We start from the raw sequence: 25,280 nt of genomic DNA, 5'->3' as shown, positions 1-25,280 counted from the left end.
CCCCATGTGAGTATCTAACCAATCGTGTTGTCCAAAGCAGGGACAGTTGGGTATACTGGTTGAATATGTGTTTGGGATCCAACAGAGCACACTCCCAAATTTCCCATGCCCCAGTCATGCGGTCCAACATCCCAGTCCCACACTCACTGCTGGTGTCTCTCTGTGGGTGAGCCTGCCCGATCTTGTGGCCTGCGACGTTCCTGTCGGGGCCTGGGCTCAGTAATCGTTTCCGCAGATCTTTCCAGCTGTGGTAGAGACAAGCACCAGTCAGCTCTCCCCTCCCTCCTCTCAGCCCCTCACTCTCTCCATCCCTCCTCAGACCCTTGCTCCTCTCAGCCTCTCCCTGCTATCAGCCCCTTACTCCCTCCATCCCACCTCACAGCCCCCACTCCCTCCATCCCACCTCACAGACCCCCACTCTCTCCATCCCTCCTCACAGCCCCCCACTGCCTCATTCCTCACGGCCTCCCCACTCCCCCCACTCCCTCCCAACGGCCCCCCCACTCCCTCCATCCTTCCTCACGGCCCCCCCCACTCCCTCCATCCCTCCTCACGGCCCCCCCACTCCCTCCATCCCTCCTCACAGACCCCCACTCTCTCCATCCCTCCTCACAGCCCCCACACCCTCCATCCCTCCTCACAGCCCCCCACTGCCTCATTCCTCACGGCCTCCCCACTCCCCCCACTCCCTCCCAACGGCCCCCCCACTCCCTCCATCCTTCCTCACGGCCCCCCCCACTCCCTCCATCCCTCCTCACGGCCCCCCCACTCCCTCCATCCCTCCTCACAGACCCCCACTCTCTCCATCCCTCCTCACAGCCCCCACACCCTCCATCCCTCCTCACAGCCCCCCCACACCCTCCATACCTCCTCACAGACCCCATACCCTCCATCCCTCCTCACAGCCTCCCCTGCTCCCTCCATCCCTCTTCACAGCCCCCACACCCTCCATCCCTCCTCACAGCCCCCTACTCCCTCTATCCCTCCTGACGGACCCCCACTCCCTCCATCCCTCCTCACAGCCCCCACACCCTCCATCCCTCCTCACAGCCCCCTACTCCCTCTATCCCTCCTGCCTCTCCCTCTCTCCATCCCTCCTCACAGCCCCCACTCCCTCCATCCCTCCTCACGGACCCCCCACTCCCTCCATCCCTCCTCACAGCCCCCACTCCCTCCATCCCTCCTCACAGCCCCCCCACTCCCTCCATCCCTCCTGCCTCTCCCTCCCTCCATCCTCTCAGCCGCTTCCTGCCTTCTCTCTCCTACGTCTGCATCCCCATGTTTCCTCCTGGCTCTCCCTCCTCCCGTCCTTCCCCCCCACTCACCTCCCTTCTCTCCTGGGAGGTCCTGCGCCGTTTGGAGCCTGAGGGGGTACTAGGCGACCCCTCCCTCCCCACCGGCAGCCGCTTGCCCCCAGCCCTGCTGGGGTCGAGTGTGGCAGTACCGGGACTGGGCTCAGGGTCCACAGCTGGGCTCCGGGGTCTGCTGGTGTCCCGGCCGCGGGCGTCTTCACTGTCCCGTTGCCGTGTCTGCACACCGGAGAGCACGGGTCAGTCATCGCGGAGGGAGAGGGTCTTGGAGAGCAGAGGGAGGGGGGAGAGAGGTAGTCACGGAGACAGGCAGGGAGGGACAGAAGGGGTCATGGAATGGTGTGGTAGGGAGAGGGGAAGTGTGGACATGGAAACCGGAAGGGAAAGGATAGGATGCTTAAGACAGGAGGGAGGAAGAGAGGAGCAACGAATGTGGGGAACGAGGGGGCGCACGGAAAGGGAGGGAGCGCGTGGAGACAGGGATGGAGGGAGGAACGCGCGGAGACGGAGACGGGGAATGGCTCCTCTTGTCCTTACCTCTGCATCATTAGACATTGCCTTGGATCTCCTCCTGACCTGGTCTCTCTCTGAGGTGGAGGAGGAGGAGGAGGATGATGATGATGAGGTGGAGGAGGTAGAGGACGATGAGGAAGAGGATGAGGACCTGCCCTTGTTCTTGGAGCCCGATCTTGAGCAGGACCGTTTCCCAGGGGAAGTGTCCCTGTCATGCTGCGAGGTGGAGGGGGGAGAGGGCACTCCCTTCGACCTCTCCCCCTCTCCTGGCCCCTGTTCTGAGGGGGAATCCCCACCCTCCTTTGAATCTCTGCTGGCCCTGCGGGTGCTAGCTTGTGACAGGCCAGAAGGAGTCTGCTTCTGCTGTGACACTGGTGGGGATCCCTCCCTCCCCTGCTGGGTCAGGTGATGAGATGTTTCCTCCTGCAAAGATGGAGATACTTCCTTCTGCTGGGACTTTGTTGGAGACAACCCTTCCTGCTGGGATTCATTTAGAAATACCTCCTGCTGAGATTCTATGGGAGACACTTCCTGCTGGGATTCTGCTGGAGATGCCTCCTTCTGCTGGGATTCTGCAGGAGATTCTTCCTCTTGCTGGGATTCTGCTGGGGAACCTTCATTCTTCTGGGATTCTGAAGGAAACCCTCTCTTCTGGTGGGAATCCGCTGGAGACCCTTCCTCCTGCTGGGATTCTGAAGGAGACCCTACCTCCTGCTGGGATTCTGAAGGAGACCTTTCCTCCTGCTGGGATTCTGAAGGAGACCCTACCTCCTGCTGGGATTCTGAAGGAGACCCTTTCTCCTGCTGGGATTCTGAAGGAGACCCTACCTCCTGCTGGGATTCTGAAGGTGACCCTACCTCCTGCTGGGATTCTGAAGGAGACCCTACCTCCTGCTGGGATTCTGCTGGAGATCTGTCCTTATGCTGGGACTGTGCTGGAGACCCTTCCTCCTGGCGGGTCTGTGCCAGAGACCCTTCCTCCTGCTGGGATTGTGCCGGAGACATTTCCTTCTGGAGTGAAGGTGGGGGAGGTGTCTCCAGCTGGGCAGGAGGCTCTGCTAGAGCATGGTGAGCCAGGGGAAGACCCCCACTGTCCCGCTGGTGTGCTGCTGGGAGTGGCTCCTTCATGGGCTGGTCTAAGGAGGGTGGAGAGCGTGTGGCTTCCTGCTGGGACTCGAGCAGCGGTGGCCCCTCCTCAAGCTCCTGGTCTCCGCGGGAAGGGGCAGGCTGCTGCTCAGAGAGCTGGGGAGGGGGGGAGAGGGGTGCATAGCCCCCCCTCTCGAGTTCAGGGGGGGCAGCAGGGAGAGGAGAGCGCTGGGGACGGCCAAGTGGAGCCCCCCGGCGTAGACGAGGCAGAGCAGGCTCACGCGGGCCCTCCTGCTGATGCCAGCGGCGTCGCAGGGTGGTGGGTGAGGGATCTCCTTGGGAGCCGGCCATTCCTTCTACCTCCTCCTCCTCCTCTTCCTCCTCCTCCTCCTCCTCCGAGCACCGACTGCCTTCCACCTCTAAAGTCGGGGGGGCACCCTGACCCGAGAGAACATCGTCCTCCTGAAGGCGAAAGAGAGAGAGGGGAGGGAAGAGATGAACAGGGGTCAGAATCAACACGTTTCTTCGTCCAGACTGCTGCCGTTGGGAGTCAACCCCTTCCCCTGTGATGAACAGACCATTACATTGGGTCGTACAAGGTAAAGCACCAACAAGATGCAGAATGGAGTGTTACAGAAAATGCCGGCAGACAACAGGGTAAGGACCAGGATGATGTCGATTGTCGGTCAAGAGCCCATCTTACCGTATTTGGGGACCATTTCATAGTCGGATAACAGTGGGGTAGAAGCTGTTTTTGAACACAAAATAATCTGCAGATGCTGGGGTCAAAGCAGTCCTGACGAAGGGTTCCGGCCCGAAACGTCGATCGATCTTTTCCACTGATGCTGCCCGACCTGCTGAGTTCTTCCAGCTGTCTTTGAGCCTGGAGGTGCACCGTGTCCTCTAAGGCTTTTGCATCTCCTCCCCAATGCGAGGGGAGAGAAAAGCGAATGTCCAGGGTGGGGAGAAAACACAAAAGCCAGAAAGCAAGTCTCACCAGGTTTGAGGACAGCTCCTACCCTGCTGTTATCAGACCATTGACTGGTTCCCTAGTACAATAAGGCAGTCTCTTGACCTCATATCCCACCTGGCTTAACCTTGCACCGTGACTCTCTATTCTGCACTGTTACTGTTTTACCTTGATCTGCTCTAAGCACTGATCTGTATGAGCAGTGTACAAGTTTTAATTAATAACATCTCAATATGCGTGCCAATAATAAGCCAATTTAACAGCACACATCCTCCCCCATCCCAACACACACTCTACGCACGCAATGGAAAAGGCGGGAAGGAGGGAGAGACGGCGGGGCAGGGCAGTGCGTAAAGAGAGTGGAGAGGAGAGAAGGGGCAGCGAGTACCAGTGAGGGAGTGGAACGAGGCGGAGAGAGCGGAGGGAAGTCCAGGGCAGAGGGAATGGGGATAGAGAGGAGGGGTAGAAGGACAGAGGGAGGGGAGGCAGGGCAGGGGTGGGAGGGAGGGTCAGTTACCTGTCCAACGGGTGAGCTGCCCCCACCATCCTGTGCTGGCTCACTCTTCTGATCGCCCGAGTCTGTGAGGGAGGGGCAAAGACAGTTACAATCAGTGCCTCAGAACCCCGCAGCTCCATGCCAACTGGTTGTGATCCCCCCCCCTCCAAAACCCATACCCTCAACACCCCCTCCATCGCTCACCCCAACAACCTCTCCCCTTCCCCATCACCCTCTCCGCTCCTTCCTCCCCCATCCCCGTCACCCTCTCCTCTCTCTCACAACACCCTCCCCCCATCCATCACCCTCCCCCTCTCTCACAATGCCCTCCCCCCATCCATCACCCTCCCCCCTCTCTCACAATGCCCTCCCCACCCATCACCCTCTCCCCTCCTTCCTCCCCATCCCCATCACCCTCCCCTCCTTCCTCCCCATCCATCACCCTCTCCCCTCCTTCCTCCCCATCCATCACCCTCTCCCCTACTTCCTCCCCATCCATCACCCCCCTCCTCCCCATCCATCACCTTCCCCTCTCTCTCACAACGCCCTCCCCCATCCATCATCCTTTCCCCTCCTTCCTCCCCATCCCCAATACCCTCCCCCCTTCCCCATCCATCACCCTCTCCCCTCCTTCCTCCCCCATCCCCATCACCCTCTCCCCTCTCTTACAATGCCCTCCCCATCCATCACCCTCCCCCTCTCTCACAATGCCCTCCCCACCCATCACCCTCTCCCCTCCTTCCTCCCCCCATCCCCATCACCCTCTCCCCTCTCTTACAATGCCCTCCCCCCATCCATCACCCTCCCCCTCTCTCACAATGCCCTCCCCCCATCCATCACCCTCCCCCCTCTCTCACAATGCCCTCCCCACCCATCACCCTCTCCCCTCCTTCCTCCCCATCCCCATCACCCTCCCCTCCTTCCTCCCCATCCCATCACCCTCCCCTCCTTCCTCCCCATCCATCACCCTCTCCCCTCCTTCCTCCCCATCCATCACCCTCTCCCCTACTTCCTCCCCATCCATCACCCCCCTCCTCCCCATCCATCACCTTCCCCTCTCTCTCACAACGCCCTCCCCCCATCCATCATCCTTTCCCCTCCTTCCTCCCCATCCCCAATACCCTCCCCCCTTCCCCATCCATCACCCTCTCCCCTCCTTCCTCCCCCCATCCCCATCACCCTCTCCCCTCTCTTACAATGCCCTCCCCATCCATCACCCTCCCCCTCTCTCACAATGCCCTCCCCACCCATCACCCTCTCCCCTCCTTCCTCCCCCCATCCCCATCACCCTCTCCCCTCTCTTACAATGCCCTCCCCCCATCCATCACCCTCCCCCCTCTCTCACAATGCCCTCCCCACCCATCACCCTCTCCCCTCCTTCCTCCCCATCCCCATCACCCTCTCCTCCTTCCTCCCCCATCCCCATCACCCTCTCCCCTCCTTCCTCCCCATCCATCACCCCCTTCCCCATCCATCACCCTCCCCCTCCCCATCCATCACCTTCCCCTCTCTCTCACAACACCCTCCCCCCATCCATCATCCTTTCCCCTCCTTCCTCCCCATCCCCAATACCCTCTCCCCTCCTTCCTCCCCCCATCCCCATCACCCTCCCCCCTCCCCCATCCATTACCCTCTCCTCCCTCCCCATCCATCACCTCCCTTCCCCATCCATCACCCTCCCCCTCCCCATCCATCACCTTCCCCTCTCTCTCACAACACCCTCCCCCCATCCATCATCCTTTCCCCTCCTTCCTCCCCATCCCCAATACCCTCTCCCCTCCTTCCTCCCCCCATCCCCATCACCCTCCCCCATCCATCACCCTCTCCCCTCCTTCCTCCCCCCATCCATCACCCTCCCCTCCCACCTACCTGGTGGGTGGACGGTTCCAGGGCTGTTGCCGGGTTCCTGAGCTTGAAGGACGGGGGTGTCGGTACTCTCACTGTCCGAGTCCACCTCTACACCGGCAGAGGAAAGGGTGAGGAACGGGATCGCCAACCCTACCCCCCACCTCACTTACAGACAACCACGCATATCAGTCTTTCCGCCAACGATGCTGAGCCAACCCACTGTACCAATACCACACCACCACCTAGTGTCAGCTCATGAGATCGTGGTCAACTCAGCTTGTAACGAATCCCCTCTGCCCGCACCGTGCCCATCTCCCCCCCATTCTCCGCATGGCCATGAGTCAGTCTAACAGACTTATAAATGCCTCTGTTATATCTGCCTCCACCCCCACCCCCAGCAGCGCATCCCTGACCCTCTCCACTCCCTGGGAAAAAAACACTTGCCCCACACATCTCCTTTGAACTACCCCCCGCCCCCACTTCACCTTAACTGGTATTAGATATTTCTACCCTGGGGAGAAAGATATCAGCTGTATCAGTGTCTCCCATAATCTTATAAACCTCCATTAGGCCTTTCTTCAGCCCCCGCTGCTGCAGAGAAAACAAGCCAGGTTTATCCAACCTCTCCTTATGGCTCCTGCCCTCTAATCCAGGCAGCATCCGGGTGAACCTCCTCCCCACCCTCTACCTCACTTTCTCCCCACAGGGTTACAGAGAGAAAAGGAGGGAAAGTTAGAGGGACGGGAGGGGGTGAGAGAGAGAGACGGGAGTGGGAACAGGGGTTCGAGGGGAGGGAGAGAGGGGGAGGAAAAAGAGGAATGTGACAGGGGAGGGGTGGGGGGAGGAGGATAAGAGGAGAGAGAGGTCTGGAGGTAGGTAAGTCACCCCGAAACAGATGGACTACACCCCAGGGTTCCGAAAGAGGTGGCCGAAGAGATTGTGGAGACATTAGTAGTGATCTAAGAATCAATAGATTCTAGAATGGTTCCAGAGGTACGGAAAATTGCAAATGTCACTCCACTCTTTAAGAAGGGAGGAAGGCAGAAGGAAGGAAATTATAGGCCAGTTAGCCTGATTTCAGTGGTTGGGAGTCCATTATTAAGGATGAGTTTTCGTGGTTCTTGGAGGCACACTTCCCCTGCTTAAGGGGAAATGTTGCCTGACAAATCTATTGGAATTCTTCGAGGAGCTAACAGGCAGGATATGCAAAGGATAATTGGTGGATGTTGCTCACTTGGATTTTCAGAAGGTGCCGCACATGAGGCTGCCTAACAAGATAACAGCCCGTGGTATTACAGGTAAGACACCAGCATGGGTAGAAGCAGGGCACAAAGTGCTGGCGGAACTCAGCAGGCCAGGCAGCATCTATGGATTTCCCAGTCCTGATGAAGGCTCTCGGCCCAAAATGTCAACTGTGCTCTTTTCCATTGACGCTGCCTGACCTGCTGAGTTCCTCCAGCAGCTTGTGTGTGCTGCTTGGATTTCCAGCATCTGGAGATTTTCTCTTGTTTAGCATGGATAGATGATTGCTTGACTGGCAGGTAGCAAAGAGTGGGAATAAAGGAGGCCTTTTCTGATTGGACCCTGGTAACTGGTGGTGTTCTGCATTGGTCGGCGTTGGGACCACTTCTTTTCATGTTATATGTCAGTGATTTGGACGACAGATGTGATGGCTTTGTGGCCAAGTTTGCAGACAATATAAAGATGAGTGCAGGGACAGGTAGTTTTGAGGAAGCAGGGAGGCTGCAGGAAAAGAACAAAGGGTGGATGGAATACTGGGAAGGGAAGTGTACGCAATGCACTTCTGTAGAAGGATATGTTCTAATCAGGGATCAAATTCAGAAATCAGGGTCTTGGGATTCCTTATACTGGATTCCCTAAAAATTCCCAGGACTGGGACAGCCTACAGAGAAGAAGTCATCACTTTGACACAGTGGTGTCAAGAAAACAACCCCTCCCTCAATGTCGCAAAAATAAAGGAGCTGGTTGTGGATTACAGGAAGAATGGAGACAAGCTAACCACTATTGACATCAATGGATCTGGGGTTGAGAGGGTAAACAGCTTTAAGTTCCTCAGCATAAACATCACTGAGGATCTCACGTACAGCACCTCTTTCATCTCAGACAGTTGAAGAAGTTTGGTATGGGCCCCCAAATCCTAAAAACTTTCTACAGGGGCACCGTTGAGAGCATCCTGACTGGCTGCATCACTGCCTGGTATGGGAACTGTACCTCCCTTAATCGCAGGACTCTGCAGAGAGTGGTGCGGACAGCCCAGAACATCTGTAGTTGTGAACTTCCCACTACTCAGATCATCTACAAAGACAGGCGTGTAAAAAAGGCCTGAAGGATAATTGAGGATCCAAGTCACCCCAACCACAAACTGTTCCAGCTGCTACCATCCGGGAATCAGTACCACAGCATAAAAGCCAGGACCAACAGGCTCCAGGACAGCTTCTTCCACCAGGCCATCAAACTGATTAATTCATACTGATACAACTGTATTTCTATGTTATCTTGATTGTCCTTTCTACACAGTATTTATTATAAAGTAGTATAAATTGCACATGTAGACAGAAACGTAACATAAACATTTTTACTCCTCATGTATATGAAGGATGTAAATAATAAAGTCAATTCAATTCAATTAACTTTCAGGTTGAGTCAGGTAAGGACGGCAAGTGCAACGTTAGCATTCTTTTCCAGCCGACAAGAATACAAGAGTAAGGATGTAATGTTGAGGCTTTACAGGGTATTGGTCAGAGTTGGACTGTTGTGAGCCCAGTAACTAATAAGGGGCGTGTTGGCATTGGAGAGAGTCCAGAGAAGGTTACGAGAATGATTTGGGAATGAAAAGGTTAACACACGAGGAGCTTTTGATGGTTCCGGGCCTGTACTTGATGCAGTTTAGAAGAATGAAAGGTGAACTCAGTGAAAACAATTGAATAGTGAAAGACCAGACAGGGTGGATGTGGGGAGAATGTTTCCTATAGTGGGGGAGTTTAGGACCAGAGGGCACAGCCTCAGAATAGAGGGACATCCCTTTCGAACAGAAATGAGGAAGAATTTCCTTGGCCAGAGGATTGTGAATCCGTGGAATTCAACGCCGCAGACTGCTTGTGGAGGCAAAGTCATTGGGTGTATTTAAAACAGAGGTTGGTAGGTTCTTGATCAGTCAGGGCATGAAAGGTTATAGGGAGAAGGCAGGAGAGTGGGACAATGAATCAGCCATGATGAAAAGGCAGAGCAGACATGGTCGGCCAAACGGCCTAACTCTGCTCCTTGTGTCTTATCGCTTTGTGGAGAGGGGAGAGGGAGAAGAAAAGGGAGCGGTGAGGGTAAGAATGGGAGGGAATAGAGAGAGGGGAGAGGCTGAGGGAGTGGATTGGAGATAACGGAAGGGAGGATGGGAGACGAGGAAAGGGGAGGAGGTGAGGGAGTGTAGGTGAGATGAGGGAAGGGGAGGGAGGATAAAGTGAAGTGAGGATAGGGGAGGGACCACAGGTGCTAGTCCGTGCCCTAACCTTCGGCCTCGGCCACGCCACGCGCCTCCCTCTCCAGCCTCTGCCGCAGTAGCTCCTGCTGCGTCTCCAGGTACTGCTTGATGAAGCTGTTGGAACTCATCTCCTCACCGATCTGCAAGAAGGGGGGAAGAGGAATGGGTCAGCAGACATGATCCGGCCCACCTAAATCCCTCCCATGTAGTATCCCCCCCTCCACACAGCATCCCCACCCCTCCACTGGGCCAGCAGGTGCTAGCTGCTGCGCACACACTCCACCACATGCCATCCTCCGCCTGGCACCAACTACAGTAGAGAAACCAGCCAACCGCACTCCCTCCCGACCAGGTTCCCTCCCAGGGTCAGCTGGACAGACCAGCAACACAAATTCCCCCCCAGGGTCAGCCGGACAGACCAGCGACACAAATTCCCTCCCACGGTCAGCCGGACAGACCAGCGACACACATTCCTTCCCAGGGTCGACCAGGACAGACCAGCGACACACATTCCCTCCCACGGTCAGCCGGACAGACCAGCGACACACATTCCCTCCCAGGGTCCACCAGGACAGACCAGCGATACACATTCCCTCCCAGTGTCGACCAGGACAGACCAGCGACACAAATTCCCTCCCAGGGTCGACCAGGACAGACCAGCGACACAAATTCCCTCCCAGGGTCGACCAGGACAGACCAGCGACACAAATTCCCTCCCAGGGTCGACCAGGACAGACCAGCGACACAAGTTCCCTCCCATGGTCAGCTGGGACAGACCAGCGACACAAATTCCCTCCCAGGGTCGACCAGGACAGACCAGCGACAGAAATTCCCTCCCAGGGTCGACCAGGACAGACCAGCGACAGAAATTCCCTCCCAAGGTCAGCTGGGACAGACCAGACAAACTCATTCACCTGGGAGTTGGGCTGCAGGCCAGAGTGGGAGGTGGAATGTTTCTGCAACTGTTCCAGCATCAGAGCCTGTAACACACACAAGGCACAATTACAGTGAGTGACCCTCGCCCTGAATAAACAGTGACTCTGTACAGTAACACAGTGAGTGACCCTTGCCCTGAATAAACAGTGACTCTGTACAGTTACACAGTGAGTGACCCTCACCCTGAATAAACAGTGACTCTGTACAGTCACACAGTGAGTGACCCTCGCCCTGAATAAACAGTGACTCTGTACAGTCACACAGTGAGTGACCCTCGCCCTGAATAAACAGTGACTCTGTACAGTCACACAGTGAGTGACCCTCGCCCTGAATAAACAGTGACTCTGTACAGTCACACAGTGAGTGACCCTCACCCTGAATAAACAGTGACTCTGTACAGTCACACAGTGAGTGACCGTCACCCTGAATAAACAGTGACTCTGTACAGTTACACAGTGAGTGACCCTCACGCTGAATAAACAGTGACCCTGTACAGTTACACAGTGACCCTCGCCCTGAATAAACAGAGACTTTATACAGCTCCTGTGAGTGACCCTCGCCCTGAATAAACAGTGACTCTGTACAGTTACACAGTGAGTGACCCTCACCCTGAATAAACAGTGACTGTGTACAGTTACACAGTGAGTGACCGTCACCCTGAATAAACAGTGACTCTGTACAGTTACACAGTGAGTGACCCTCGCCCTGTATAAACAGTGACTCTGAACAGTTACACAGTGAGTGACCCTCCCCCTGAATAAACAGTGACTCTGTACAGTCACACAGTGAGTGACCCTCACCCTGAATAAACAGTGACTCTGTACAGTTACACAGTGAGTGACCCTCACCCTGAATAAACAGTGACTCTGTACAGTTACACAGTGAGTGACCCTCACCCTGAATAAACAGTGACTCTGTACAGTTACACAGTGAGTGACCCTCACCCTGAATAAACAGTGACTCTGTACAGTCACACAGTGAGCGACCCTCACCCTGAATAAACAGTGACTCTGTACAGTTACACAGTGAGTGACCCTCACGCTGAATAAACAGTGACTCTGTACAGTCACACAGTGAGTGACCCTCACCCTGAATAAACAGTGACTCTGTACAGTCACACAGTGAGTGACCCTCACCCTGAATAAACAGTGACTCTGTACAGTCACACAGTGAGCGACCCTCACCCTGAATAAACAGTGACTCTGTACAGTTACACAGTGAGTGACCCTCGCCCTGAATAAACAGTGATTCTGTACAGTCACACAGTGAGTGACCCTCACCCTGAATAAACAGTGACTCTGTACAGTTACACAGTGAGTGACCCTCACGCTGAATAAACAGTGACTCTGTACAGTTACACAGTGAGTGACCCTCACGCTGAATAAACAGTGACCCTGTACAGTTACACAGTGACCCTCGCCCTGAATAAACAGAGACTTTATACAGCTCCTGTGAGTGACCCTCGCCCTGAATAAACAGTGACTCTGTACAGTTACACAGTGAGTGACCCTCGCCCTGAATAAACAGTGACTCTGTACAGTCACACAGTGAGTGACCCTCACCCTGAATAAACAGTGACTCTGTACAGTCACACAGTGAGCGACCCTCACCCTGAATAAACAGTGACTCTGTACAGTTACACAGTGAGTGACCTTCACCCTGAATAAACAGTGACTGTGTACAGTTACACAGTGAGTGACCGTCACCCTGAATAAACAGTGACTCTGTACAGTTACACAGTGAGTGACCCTCGCCCTGTATAAACAGTGACTCTGAACAGTTACACAGTGAGTGACCCTCACCCTGAATAAACAGTGACTCTGTACAGTCACACAGTGAGTGACCCTCACCCTGAATAAACAGTGACTCTGTACAGTTACACAGTGAGTGACCCTCCCCCTGAATAAACAGTGACCCTGTACAGTTACACAGTGAGTGACCCTCACCCTGAATAAACAGTGACTCTATACAGCTCCAGTGAGTGACCCTCACGCTGAATAAACAGTGACCCTGTACAGTTACACAGTGACCCTCGCCCTGAATAAACAGAGACTTTATACAGCTCCTGTGAGTGACCCTCGCCCTGAATAAACAGTGACTCTGTACAGTTACACAGTGAGTGACCCTCACCCTGAATAAACAGTGACTCTGTACAGTTACACAGTGAGTGACCGTCACCCTGAATAAACAGTGACTCTGTACAGTTACACAGTGAGTGACCCTCACCCTGAATAAACAGTGACTCTGTACAGTCACACAGTGAGTGACCCTCCCCCTGAATAAACAGTGACTCTGTACAGTCACACAGTGAGTGACCCTCACCCTGAATAAACAGTGACTCTGTACAGTTACACAGTGAGTGACCCTCACCCTGAATAAACAGTGACTCTGTACAGTTACACAGTGAGTGACCCTCACCCTGAATAAACAGTGACTCTGTACAGTTACACAGTGAGTGACCCTCACCCTGAATAAACAGTGACTCTGTACAGTCACACAGTGAGCGACCCTCACCCTGAATAAACAGTGACTCTGTACAGTTACACAGTGAGTGACCCTCACCCTGAATAAACAGTGACTCTGTACAGTCACACAGTGAGCGACCCTCACCCTGAATAAACAGTGACTCTGTACAGTCACACAGTGAGCGACCCTCACCCTGAATAAACAGTGACTCTGTACAGTCACACAGTGAGTGACCCTCCCCCTGAATAAACAGTGACTCTGTACAGTTACACAGTGAGTGACCTTCACCCTGAATAAACAGTGACTGTGTACAGTTACACAGTGAGTGACCGTCACCCTGAATAAACAGTGACTCTGTACAGTTACACAGTGAGTGACCCTCGCCCTGTATAAACAGTGACTCTGAACAGTTACACAGTGAGTGACCCTCACCCTGAATAAACAGTGACTCTGTACAGTCACACAGTGAGTGACCCTCACCCTGAATAAACAGTGACTCTGTACAGTTACACAGTGAGTGACCCTCCCCCTGAATAAACAGTGACCCTGTACAGTTACACAGTGAGTGACCCTCGCCCTGAATAAACAGTGACCCTGTACAGTCACACAGTGAGTGACCCTCACCCTGAATAAACAGTGACTCTGTACAGTTACACAGTGAGTGACCCTCACGCTGAATAAACAGTGACCCTGTACAGTTACACAGTGACCCTCGCCCTGAATAAACAGAGACTTTATACAGCTCCTGTGAGTGACCCTCGCCCTGAATAAACAGTGACTCTGTACAGTTACACAGTGAGTGACCCTCACCCTGAATAAACAGTGACTCTGTACAGTTACACAGTGAGTGACCGTCACCCTGAATAAACAGTGACTCTGTACAGTTACACAGTGAGTGACCCTCACCCTGAATAAACAGTGACTCTGTACAGTCACACAGTGAGTGACCCTCCCCCTGAATAAACAGTGACTCTGTACAGTCACACAGTGAGTGACCCTCACCCTGAATAAACAGTGACTCTGTACAGTTACACAGTGAGTGACCCTCACCCTGAATAAACAGTGACTCTGTACAGTTACACAGTGAGTGACCCTCACCCTGAATAAACAGTGACTCTGTACAGTTACACAGTGAGTGACCCTCACCCTGAATAAACAGTGACTCTGTACAGTCACACAGTGAGCGACCCTCACCCTGAATAAACAGTGACTCTGTACAGTTACACAGTGAGTGACCCTCACCCTGAATAAACAGTGACTCTGTACAGTCACACAGTGAGCGACCCTCACCCTGAATAAACAGTGACTCTGTACAGTTACACAGTGAGTGACCCTCACCCTGAATAAACAGTGACTCTGTACACTAACACAGTGAGTGACCCTCACCCTGAATAAACAGTGACTCTATACAGCTCCAGTGAGTGACCCTCGCCCTGAATAAACAGTGACCCTGTACAGTTACACATTGACCCTCGCCCTGAATAAACAGAGACTTTATACAGCACCAGTGAGTGACCCTCGCCCTGAATAAACAGTGACTCTGTACAGTCACACAGTGAGTGACCGTCACCCTGAATAAACAGTGTCTCTGCACAGTTACAGAGTGACCGCCTCCCTGAATAAACAGTGACTCTGTACAGCTCCAGTGAGTGACCCTCGCCCTGAATAAACAGTGACACTGTACACTAACACAGTGAGTGACCTTCAACCTGAATAAACAGTGACTCTGTACAGTTACACAGTGAGTGGCCCTCGCCCTGAATAAACAGTGACTCTGTACAGTTACACAGTGAGTGACCCGCACCCTGAATACACAGTGACTCTGTACAGTTACACAGTGAGTGACCTTCACCCTGAATAACCAGTGACTCTATACAGCTCCAGTGAGTGACCCTCGCCCTGAATAAACAGTGACTCTGTACAGTTACACAGTGAGTGACCCTCACGCTGAATAAACAGTGACCCTGTACAGTTACACAGTGATCCTCGCCCTGAATAAACTGAGACTTTATACAGCTCCAGTGAGTGACCCTCATCCTGAATAAACCGTGACTCTGTACAGTAACACAGTGAGTGACCGTCACCCTGAATAAACAGTGCCTCTGCACAGTTACAGAGTGACCGTCACCCTGAATAAACAGTGACTCTAAACAGCTCCAGTGAGTGACCCTCGCCCTGAATAAACAGTGACTCTATACAGCTCCAGTGAGTGATCCTCGCCCTGAATAAACAGTGACCCTGTACAGTTACACAGTGAGTAACCCTCACCCTGAATAAACAGTGACTGTGTACAGTTACACAGTGAGTGACCCTCGCCCTGAATAAACAGTGACTCTATACAGCTCCAGTGAGTGTCCCTCGCCCTGAATAAACAGTGACTCTGTACAGTCACACAGTGAGTGACCGTCACCCTGAATAAACAGTGACTCTATACAGCTCCAGTGAGTGACCCTCACCCTGAATAAACAGTGACTCTGTACAGTTACACAGTGAGTGACCCTCGCCCTGAATAAACAGTGACTCTATACAGCTCCAGTGAGTGACCCTCGCCCTGAATAAACAGTGACCCTGTACAGTTACACAGTGAGTGACCCTCGCCCTGAATAAACAGTGACTCTGTACAGTTACACAGTGAGTGACCCTCACCTTGAATAAACAGTGACTCTGTACAGTTACACAGTGAGTGACCCTCACCCTGAATAAACAGTGACTCTGTACAGTTACACAGTGAGTGACCCTCGCCCTGAATAAACAGTGACCCTGTACAGTTACACAGTGAGTGACCCTCGCCCTGAATAAACAGTGACCCTGTACAGTTACACAGTGAGTAACCCTCACCCTGAATAAACAGTGACTGTGTACAGTTACACAGTGAGTGACCCTCGCCCTGAATAAACAGTGACTCTATACAGCTCCAGTGAGTGTCCCTCGCCCTGAATAAACAGTGTCTCTGTACAATTACACAGTGACCCTCGCCCTGAATAAACAGTGACTCTATACAGCTCCGGTGAGTGACCCTCGCCCTGAATAAACAGTGACTCTGTACAGTCACACAGTGAGTGACCGTCACCCTGAATAAACAGTGACTCTATACAGCTCCAGTGAGTGACCCTCACCCTGAATAAACAGTGACCCTGTACAGTTACACAGTGAGTGACCCTCGCCCTGAATAAACAGTGACTCTATACAGCTCCAGTGAGTGACCCTCGCCCTGAATAAACAGTGACCCTGTACAGTTACACAGTGAGTGACCCTCGCCCTGAATAAACAGTGACTCTGTACAGTTACACAGTGAGTGACCCTCACCTTGAATAAACAGTGACTCTGTACAGTTACACAGTGAGTGACCCTCACCCTGAATAAACAGTGACTCTGTACAGTTACACAGTGAGTGACCCTCGCCCTGAATAAACAGTGACCCTGTACAGTTACACAGTGAGTGACCCTCGCCCTGAATAAACAGTGACCCTGTACAGTTACAGTGAGTGACCCTCGCCCTGAATAAACAGTGACTCTGTACAGTTACACAGTGAGTGACCCTCACCCTGAATAAACAGTGACTCTGTACAGTTACACAGTGAGTGACCCTCACCCTGAATAAACAGTGACTCTGTACAGTTACACAGTGAGTGACCCTGGCCCTGAATAAACAGTGACTCTATACAGCTCCAGTGAGTGACCCTCACCCTGAATAAACAGTGACCCTGTACAGTTACACAGTGACCCTCGCCCTGAATAAACAGTGACTCTATACAGCTCCAGTGAGTGACCCTCGCCCTGAATAAACAGTGTCTCTGTACAGTTACACAGTGACCCTCTCCCTGAATAAACAGTGACTCTGTACAGTCACGCAGTGAGTGACCCTCACCCTGAATAAACAGTGACTCTGTACAGTCACGCAGTGAGTGACCCTCACCCTGAATAAACAGTGACTCTGTACAGTCACACAGTGAGTGACCCTCCCCCTGAATAAACAGTGACTCTGTACAGTTACACAGTGAGTGACCCTCGCCCTGAATAAACAGTGACCCTGTACAGTTACAGTGAGTGACCCTCGCCCTGAATAAACAGTGACTCTGTACAGTTACACAGTGAGTGACCCTCACCCTGAATAAACAGTGACTCTGTACAGTTACACAGTGAGTGACCCTCACCCTGAATAAACAGTGACTCTGTACAGTCACACAGTGAGCGACCCTCACCCTGAATAAACAGTGACTCTGTACAGTTACACAGTGAGTGACCCTCACCCTGAATAAACAGTGACTCTGTACAGTCACACAGTGAGCGACCCTCACCCTGAATAAACAGTGACTCTGTACAGTTACACAGTGAGTGACCCTCGCCCTGAATAAACAGTGATTCTGTACAGTCACACAGTGAGTGACCCTCACCCTGAATAAACAGTGACTCTGTACAGTTACACAGTGAGTGACCCTCACGCTGAATAAACAGTGACCCTGTACAGTTACACAGTGAGTGACCCTCACCCTGAATAAACAGTGACTCTGTACAGTTACACAGTGAGTGACCCTCACGCTGAATAAACAGTGACCCTGTACAGTTACACAGTGACCCTCGCCCTGAATAAACAGAGACTTTATACAGCTCCTGTGAGTGACCCTCGCCCTGAATAAACAGTGACTCTGTACAGTTACACAGTGAGTGACCCTCGCCCTGAATAAACAGTGACTCTGTACAGTCACACAGTGAGTGACCCTCACCCTGAATAAACAGTGACTCTGTACAGTCACACAGTGAGCGACCCTCACCCTGAATAAACAGTGACTCTGTACAGTCACACAGTGAGTGACCCTCCCCCTGAATAAACAGTGACTCTGTACAGTTACACAGTGAGTGACCTTCACCCTGAATAAACAGTGACTGTGTACAGTTACACAGTGAGTGACCGTCACCCTGAATAAACAGTGACTCTGTACAGTTACACAGTGAGTGACCCTCGCCCTGTATAAACAGTGACTCTGAACAGTTACACAGTGAGTGACCCTCACCCTGAATAAACAGTGACTCTGTACAGTCACACAGTGAGTGACCCTCACCCTGAATAAACAGTGACTCTGTACAGTTACACAGTGAGTGACCCTCCCCCTGAATAAACAGTGACCCTGTACAGTTACACAGTGAGTGACCCTCGCCCTGAATAAACAGTGACCCTGTACAGTCACACAGTGAGTGACCCTCACCCTGAATAAACAGTGACTCTGTACAGTTACACAGTGAGTGACCCTCACGCTGAATAAACAGTGACCCTGTACAGTTACACAGTGACCCTCGCCCTGAATAAACAGAGACTTTATACAGCTCCTGTGAGTGACCCTCGCCCTGAATAAACAGTGACTCTGTACAGTTACACAGTGAGTGACCCTCACCCTGAATAAACAGTGACTCTGTACAGTTACACAGTGAGTGACCGTCACCCTGAATAAACAGTGACTCTGTACAGTTACACAGTGAGTGACCCTCACCCTGAATAAACAGTGACTCTGTACAGTCACACAGTGAGTGACCCTCGCCCTGAATAAACAGTGACTCTGTACAGTTACACAGTGAGTGACCCTCACCCTGAATAAACAGTGACTCTGTACAGTTACACAGTGAGTGACCCTCGCCCTGAATAAACAGTGACTCTGTACAGTTACACAGTGAGTGACCCTCACCCTGAATAAACAGTGACTCTGTACAGTTACACAGTGAGTGACCCTCCCCCTGAATAAACAGTGACTCTGTACAGTCACACAGTGAGTGACCCTCACCCTGAATAAACAGTGACTCTGTACAGTTACACAGTGAGTGACCCTCACCCTGAATAAACAGTGACTCTGTACAGTTACACAGTGAGTGACCGTCACCCTGAATAAACAGTGACTCTGTACAGTTACACAGTGAGTGACCCTCACCCTGAATAAACAGTGACTCTGTACAGTCACACAGTGAGCGACCCTCACCCTGAATAAACAGTGACTCTGTACAGTTACACAGTGAGTGACCCTCACCCTGAATAAACAGTGACTCTGTACAGTCACACAGTGAGCGACCCTCACCCTGAATAAACAGTGACTCTATACAGCTCCAGTGAGTGACCCTCACCCTGAATAAACAGTGACCCTGTACAGTCACACAGTGAGCGACCCTCCCCCTGAATAAACAGTGACTCTGTACAGTTACACAGTGAGTGACCCTCCCCCTGAATAAACAGTGACCCTGTACAGTCACACAGTGAGTGACCCTCCCCCTGAATAAACAGTGACTCTGTACAGTTACACAGTGAGTGACCTTCACCCTGAATAAACAGTGACTGTGTACAGTTACACAGTGAGTGACCGTCACCCTGAATAAACAGTGACTCTGTACAGTTACACAGTGAGTGACCCTCGCCCTGTATAAACAGTGACTCTGAACAGTTACACAGTGAGTGACCCTCACCCTGAATAAACAGTGACTCTGTACAGTCACACAGTGAGTGACCCTCACCCTGAATAAACAGTGACTCTGTACAGTTACACAGTGAGTGACCCTCCCCCTGAATAAACAGTGACCCTGTACAGTTACACAGTGAGTGACCCTCGCCCTGAATAAACAGTGACCCTGTACAGTCACACAGTGAGTGACCCTCACCCTGAATAAACAGTGACTCTGTACAGTTACACAGTGAGTGACCCTCACGCTGAATAAACAGTGACCCTGTACAGTTACACAGTGACCCTCGCCCTGAATAAACAGAGACTTTATACAGCTCCTGTGAGTGACCCTCGCCCTGAATAAACAGTGACTCTGTACAGTTACACAGTGAGTGACCCTCACCCTGAATAAACAGTGACTCTGTACAGTTACACAGTGAGTGACCCTCACCCTGAATAAACAGTGACTCTGTACAGTCACACAGTGAGTGACCCTCCCCCTGAATAAACAGTGACTCTGTACAGTCACACAGTGAGTGACCCTCACCCTGAATAAACAGTGACTCTGTACAGTTACACAGTGAGTGACCCTCACCCTGAATAAACAGTGACTCTGTACAGTTACACAGTGAGTGACCCTCACCCTGAATAAACAGTGACTCTGTACAGTTACACAGTGAGTGACCCTCACCCTGAATAAACAGTGACTCTGTACAGTCACACAGTGAGCGACCCTCACCCTGAATAAACAGTGACTCTGTACAGTTACACAGTGAGTGACCCTCACCCTGAATAAACAGTGACTCTGTACAGTCACACAGTGAGCGACCCTCACCCTGAATAAACAGTGACTCTGTACACTAACACAGTGAGTGACCCTCACCCTGAATAAACAGTGACTCTATACAGCTCCAGTGAGTGACCCTCGCCCTGAATAAACAGTGACCCTGTACAGTTACACATTGACCCTCGCCCTGAATAAACAGAGACTTTATACAGCACCAGTGAGTGACCCTCGCCCTGAATAAACAGTGACTCTGTACAGTCACACAGTGAGTGACCGTCACCCTGAATAAACAGTGTCTCTGCACAGTTACAGAGTGACCGCCTCCCTGAATAAACAGTGACTCTGTACAGCTCCAGTGAGTGACCCTCGCCCTGAATAAACAGTGACACTGTACACTAACACAGTGAGTGACCTTCAACCTGAATAAACAGTGACTCTGTACAGTTACACAGTGAGTGGCCCTCGCCCTGAATAAACAGTGACTCTGTACAGTTACACAGTGAGTGACCCGCACCCTGAATACACAGTGACTCTGTACAGTTACACAGTGAGTGACCTTCACCCTGAATAACCAGTGACTCTATACAGCTCCAGTGAGTGACCCTCGCCCTGAATAAACAGTGACTCTGTACAGTTACACAGTGAGTGACCCTCACGCTGAATAAACAGTGACCCTGTACAGTTACACAGTGATCCTCGCCCTGAATAAACTGAGACTTTATACAGCTCCAGTGAGTGACCCTCATCCTGAATAAACCGTGACTCTGTACAGTAACACAGTGAGTGACCGTCACCCTGAATAAACAGTGCCTCTGCACAGTTACAGAGTGACCGTCACCCTGAATAAACAGTGCCTCTGCACAGTTACAGAGTGACCGTCACCCTGAATAAACAGTGACTCTAAACAGCTCCAGTGAGTGACCCTCGCCCTGAATAAACAGTGACTCTATACAGCTCCAGTGAGTGATCCTCGCCCTGAATAAACAGTGACCCTGTACAGTTACACAGTGAGTAACCCTCACCCTGAATAAACAGTGACTGTGTACAGTTACACAGTGAGTGACCCTCGCCCTGAATAAACAGTGACTCTATACAGCTCCAGTGAGTGTCCCTCGCCCTGAATAAACAGTGACTCTGTACAGTCACACAGTGAGTGACCGTCACCCTGAATAAACAGTGACTCTATACAGCTCCAGTGAGTGACCCTCACCCTGAATAAACAGTGACTCTGTACAGTTACACAGTGAGTGACCCTCGCCCTGAATAAACAGTGACTCTATACAGCTCCAGTGAGTGACCCTCGCCCTGAATAAACAGTGACCCTGTACAGTTACACAGTGAGTGACCCTCGCCCTGAATAAACAGTGACTCTGTACAGTTACACAGTGAGTGACCCTCACCTTGAATAAACAGTGACTCTGTACAGTTACACAGTGAGTGACCCTCACCCTGAATAAACAGTGACTCTGTACAGTTACACAGTGAGTGACCCTCGCCCTGAATAAACAGTGACCCTGTACAGTTACACAGTGAGTGACCCTCGCCCTGAATAAACAGTGACCCTGTACAGTTACACAGTGAGTAACCCTCACCCTGAATAAACAGTGACTGTGTACAGTTACACAGTGAGTGACCCTCGCCCTGAATAAACAGTGACTCTATACAGCTCCAGTGAGTGTCCCTCGCCCTGAATAAACAGTGTCTCTGTACAATTACACAGTGACCCTCGCCCTGAATAAACAGTGACTCTATACAGCTCCGGTGAGTGACCCTCGCCCTGAATAAACAGTGACTCTGTACAGTCACACAGTGAGTGACCGTCACCCTGAATAAACAGTGACTCTATACAGCTCCAGTGAGTGACCCTCACCCTGAATAAACAGTGACCCTGTACAGTTACACAGTGAGTGACCCTCGCCCTGAATAAACAGTGACTCTATACAGCTCCAGTGAGTGACCCTCGCCCTGAATAAACAGTGACCCTGTACAGTTACACAGTGAGTGACCCTCGCCCTGAATAAACAGTGACTCTGTACAGTTACACAGTGAGTGACCCTCACCTTGAATAAACAGTGACTCTGTACAGTTACACAGTGAGTGACCCTCACCCTGAATAAACAGTGACTCTGTACAGTTACACAGTGAGTGACCCTCGCCCTGAATAAACAGTGACCCTGTACAGTTACACAGTGAGTGACCCTCGCCCTGAATAAACAGTGACCCTGTACAGTTACAGTGAGTGACCCTCGCCCTGAATAAACAGTGACTCTGTACAGTTACACAGTGAGTGACCCTCACCCTGAATAAACAGTGACTCTGTACAGTTACACAGTGAGTGACCCTCACCCTGAATAAACAGTGACTCTGTACAGTTACACAGTGAGTGACCCTGGCCCTGAATAAACAGTGACTCTATACAGCTCCAGTGAGTGACCCTCACCCTGAATAAACAGTGACCCTGTACAGTTACACAGTGACCCTCGCCCTGAATAAACAGTGACTCTATACAGCTCCAGTGAGTGACCCTCGCCCTGAATAAACAGTGTCTCTGTACAGTTACACAGTGACCCTCTCCCTGAATAAACAGTGACTCTGTACAGTCACGCAGTGAGTGACCCTCACCCTGAATAAACAGTGACTCTGTACAGTCACGCAGTGAGTGACCCTCACCCTGAATAAACAGTGACTCTGTACAGTCACACAGTGAGTGACCCTCCCCCTGAATAAACAGTGACTCTGTACAGTTACACAGTGAGTGACCCTCGCCCTGAATAAACAGTGACCCTGTACAGTTACAGTGAGTGACCCTCGCCCTGAATAAACAGTGACTCTGTACAGTTACACAGTGAGTGACCCTCACCCTGAATAAACAGTGACTCTGTACAGTTACACAGTGAGTGACCCTCACCCTGAATAAACAGTGACTCTGTACAGTTACACAGTGAGTGACCCTGGCCCTGAATAAACAGTGACTCTATACAGCTCCAGTGAGTGACCCTGGCCCTGAATAAACAGTGACTCTATACAGCTCCAGTGAGTGACCCTCACCCTGAATAAACAGTGACCCTGTACAGTTACACAGTGACCCTCGCCCTGAATAAACAGTGACTCTATACAGCTCCAGTGAGTGACCCTCACCCTGAATAAACAGTGACTCTGTACAGTTACACAGTGAGTGACCCTCACGCTGAATAAACAGTGACCCTGTACAGTTACACAGTGACCCTCGCCCTGAATAAACAGAGACTTTATACAGCTCCTGTGAGTGACCCTCGCCCTGAATAAACAGTGACTCTGTACAGTTACACAGTGAGTGACCCTCACCCTGAATAAACAGTGACTCTGTACAGTTACACAGTGAGTGACCGTCACCCTGAATAAACAGTGACTCCGTACAGTTACACAGTGAGTGACCCTCGCCCTGTATAAACAGTGACTCTGAACAGTTACACAGTGAGTGACCCTCACCCTGAATAAACAGTGACTCTGTACAGTCACACAGTGAGTGACCCTCCCCCTGAATAAACAGTGACTCTGTACAGTCACACAGTGAGTGACCCTCACCCTGAATAAACAGTGACTCTGTACAGTTACACAGTGAGTGACCCTCACCCTGAATAAACAGTGACTCTGTACAGTTACACAGTGAGTGACCCTCACCCTGAATAAACAGTGACTCTGTACAGTCACACAGTGAGCGACCCTCACCCTGAATAAACAGTGACTCTGTACAGTTACACAGTGAGTGACCCTCACCCTGAATAAACAGTGACTCTGTACAGTCACACAGTGAGCGACCCTCACCCTGAATAAACAGTGACTCTGTACAGTTACACAGTGAGTGACCCTCACCCTGAATAAACAGTGACTCTGTACACTAACACAGTGAGTGACCCTCACCCTGAATAAACAGTGACTCTATACAGCTCCAGTGAGTGACCCTCGCCCTGAATAAACAGTGACCCTGTACAGTTACACATTGACCCTCGCCCTGAATAAACAGAGACTTTATACAGCACCAGTGAGTGACCCTCGCCCTGAATAAACAGTGACTCTGTACAGTCACACAGTGAGTGACCGTCACCCTGAATAAACAGTGTCTCTGCACAGTTACAGAGTGACCGCCTCCCTGAATAAACAGTGACTCTGTACAGCTCCAGTGAGTGACCCTCGCCCTGAATAAACAGTGACACTGTACACTAACACAGTGAGTGACCTTCAACCTGAATAAACAGTGACTCTGTACAGTTACACAGTGAGTGGCCCTCGCCCTGAATAAACAGTGACTCTGTACAGTTACACAGTGAGTGACCCGCACCCTGAATACACAGTGACTCTGTACAGTTACACAGTGAGTGACCTTCACCCTGAATAACCAGTGACTCTATACAGCTCCAGTGAGTGACCCTCGCCCTGAATAAACAGTGACTCTGTACAGTTACACAGTGAGTGACCCTCACGCTGAATAAACAGTGACCCTGTACAGTTACACAGTGATCCTCGCCCTGAATAAACTGAGACTTTATACAGCTCCAGTGAGTGACCCTCATCCTGAATAAACCGTGACTCTGTACAGTAACACAGTGAGTGACCGTCACCCTGAATAAACAGTGCCTCTGCACAGTTACAGAGTGACCGTCACCCTGAATAAACAGTGACTCTAAACAGCTCCAGTGAGTGACCCTCGCCCTGAATAAACAGTGACTCTATACAGCTCCAGTGAGTGATCCTCGCCCTGAATAAACAGTGACCCTGTACAGTTACACAGTGAGTAACCCTCACCCTGAATAAACAGTGACTGTGTACAGTTACACAGTGAGTGACCCTCGCCCTGAATAAACAGTGACTCTATACAGCTCCAGTGAGTGTCCCTCGCCCTGAATAAACAGTGACTCTGTACAGTCACACAGTGAGTGACCGTCACCCTGAATAAACAGTGACTCTATACAGCTC

The 25,280-nt window shown here is 51.7% G+C and overlaps 1 protein-coding gene across 1 annotated transcript in view; it reads right to left on the bottom strand.

Moving 5' to 3' along the window:
* Positions 1-25,280, bottom strand: part of LOC134352683 (apoptotic chromatin condensation inducer in the nucleus-like) — a 109,480-nt gene that overhangs the window by 52,823 nt on the left and 31,377 nt on the right. The window contains exons 2-8 of the mRNA XM_063060069.1: positions 10,634-10,699; positions 9,748-9,859; positions 6,245-6,331; positions 4,397-4,458; positions 1,848-3,371; positions 1,326-1,529; positions 148-245 (exon numbers count right to left, since the gene is read on the bottom strand). Coding sequence (XP_062916139.1) covers positions 148-245; positions 1,326-1,529; positions 1,848-3,371; positions 4,397-4,458; positions 6,245-6,331; positions 9,748-9,859; positions 10,634-10,699 — 2,153 coding nt within the window. The remainder of the gene's footprint in view (positions 1-147; positions 246-1,325; positions 1,530-1,847; positions 3,372-4,396; positions 4,459-6,244; positions 6,332-9,747; positions 9,860-10,633; positions 10,700-25,280) is intronic.

The sequence above is a fragment of the Mobula hypostoma genome, chromosome 10 (assembly GCF_963921235.1).
Source record: "Mobula hypostoma chromosome 10, sMobHyp1.1, whole genome shotgun sequence".
Lineage (NCBI taxonomy): Eukaryota > Metazoa > Chordata > Chondrichthyes > Myliobatiformes > Myliobatidae > Mobula > Mobula hypostoma.
This window is presented reverse-complemented; position numbering and strand designations above follow the sequence as displayed.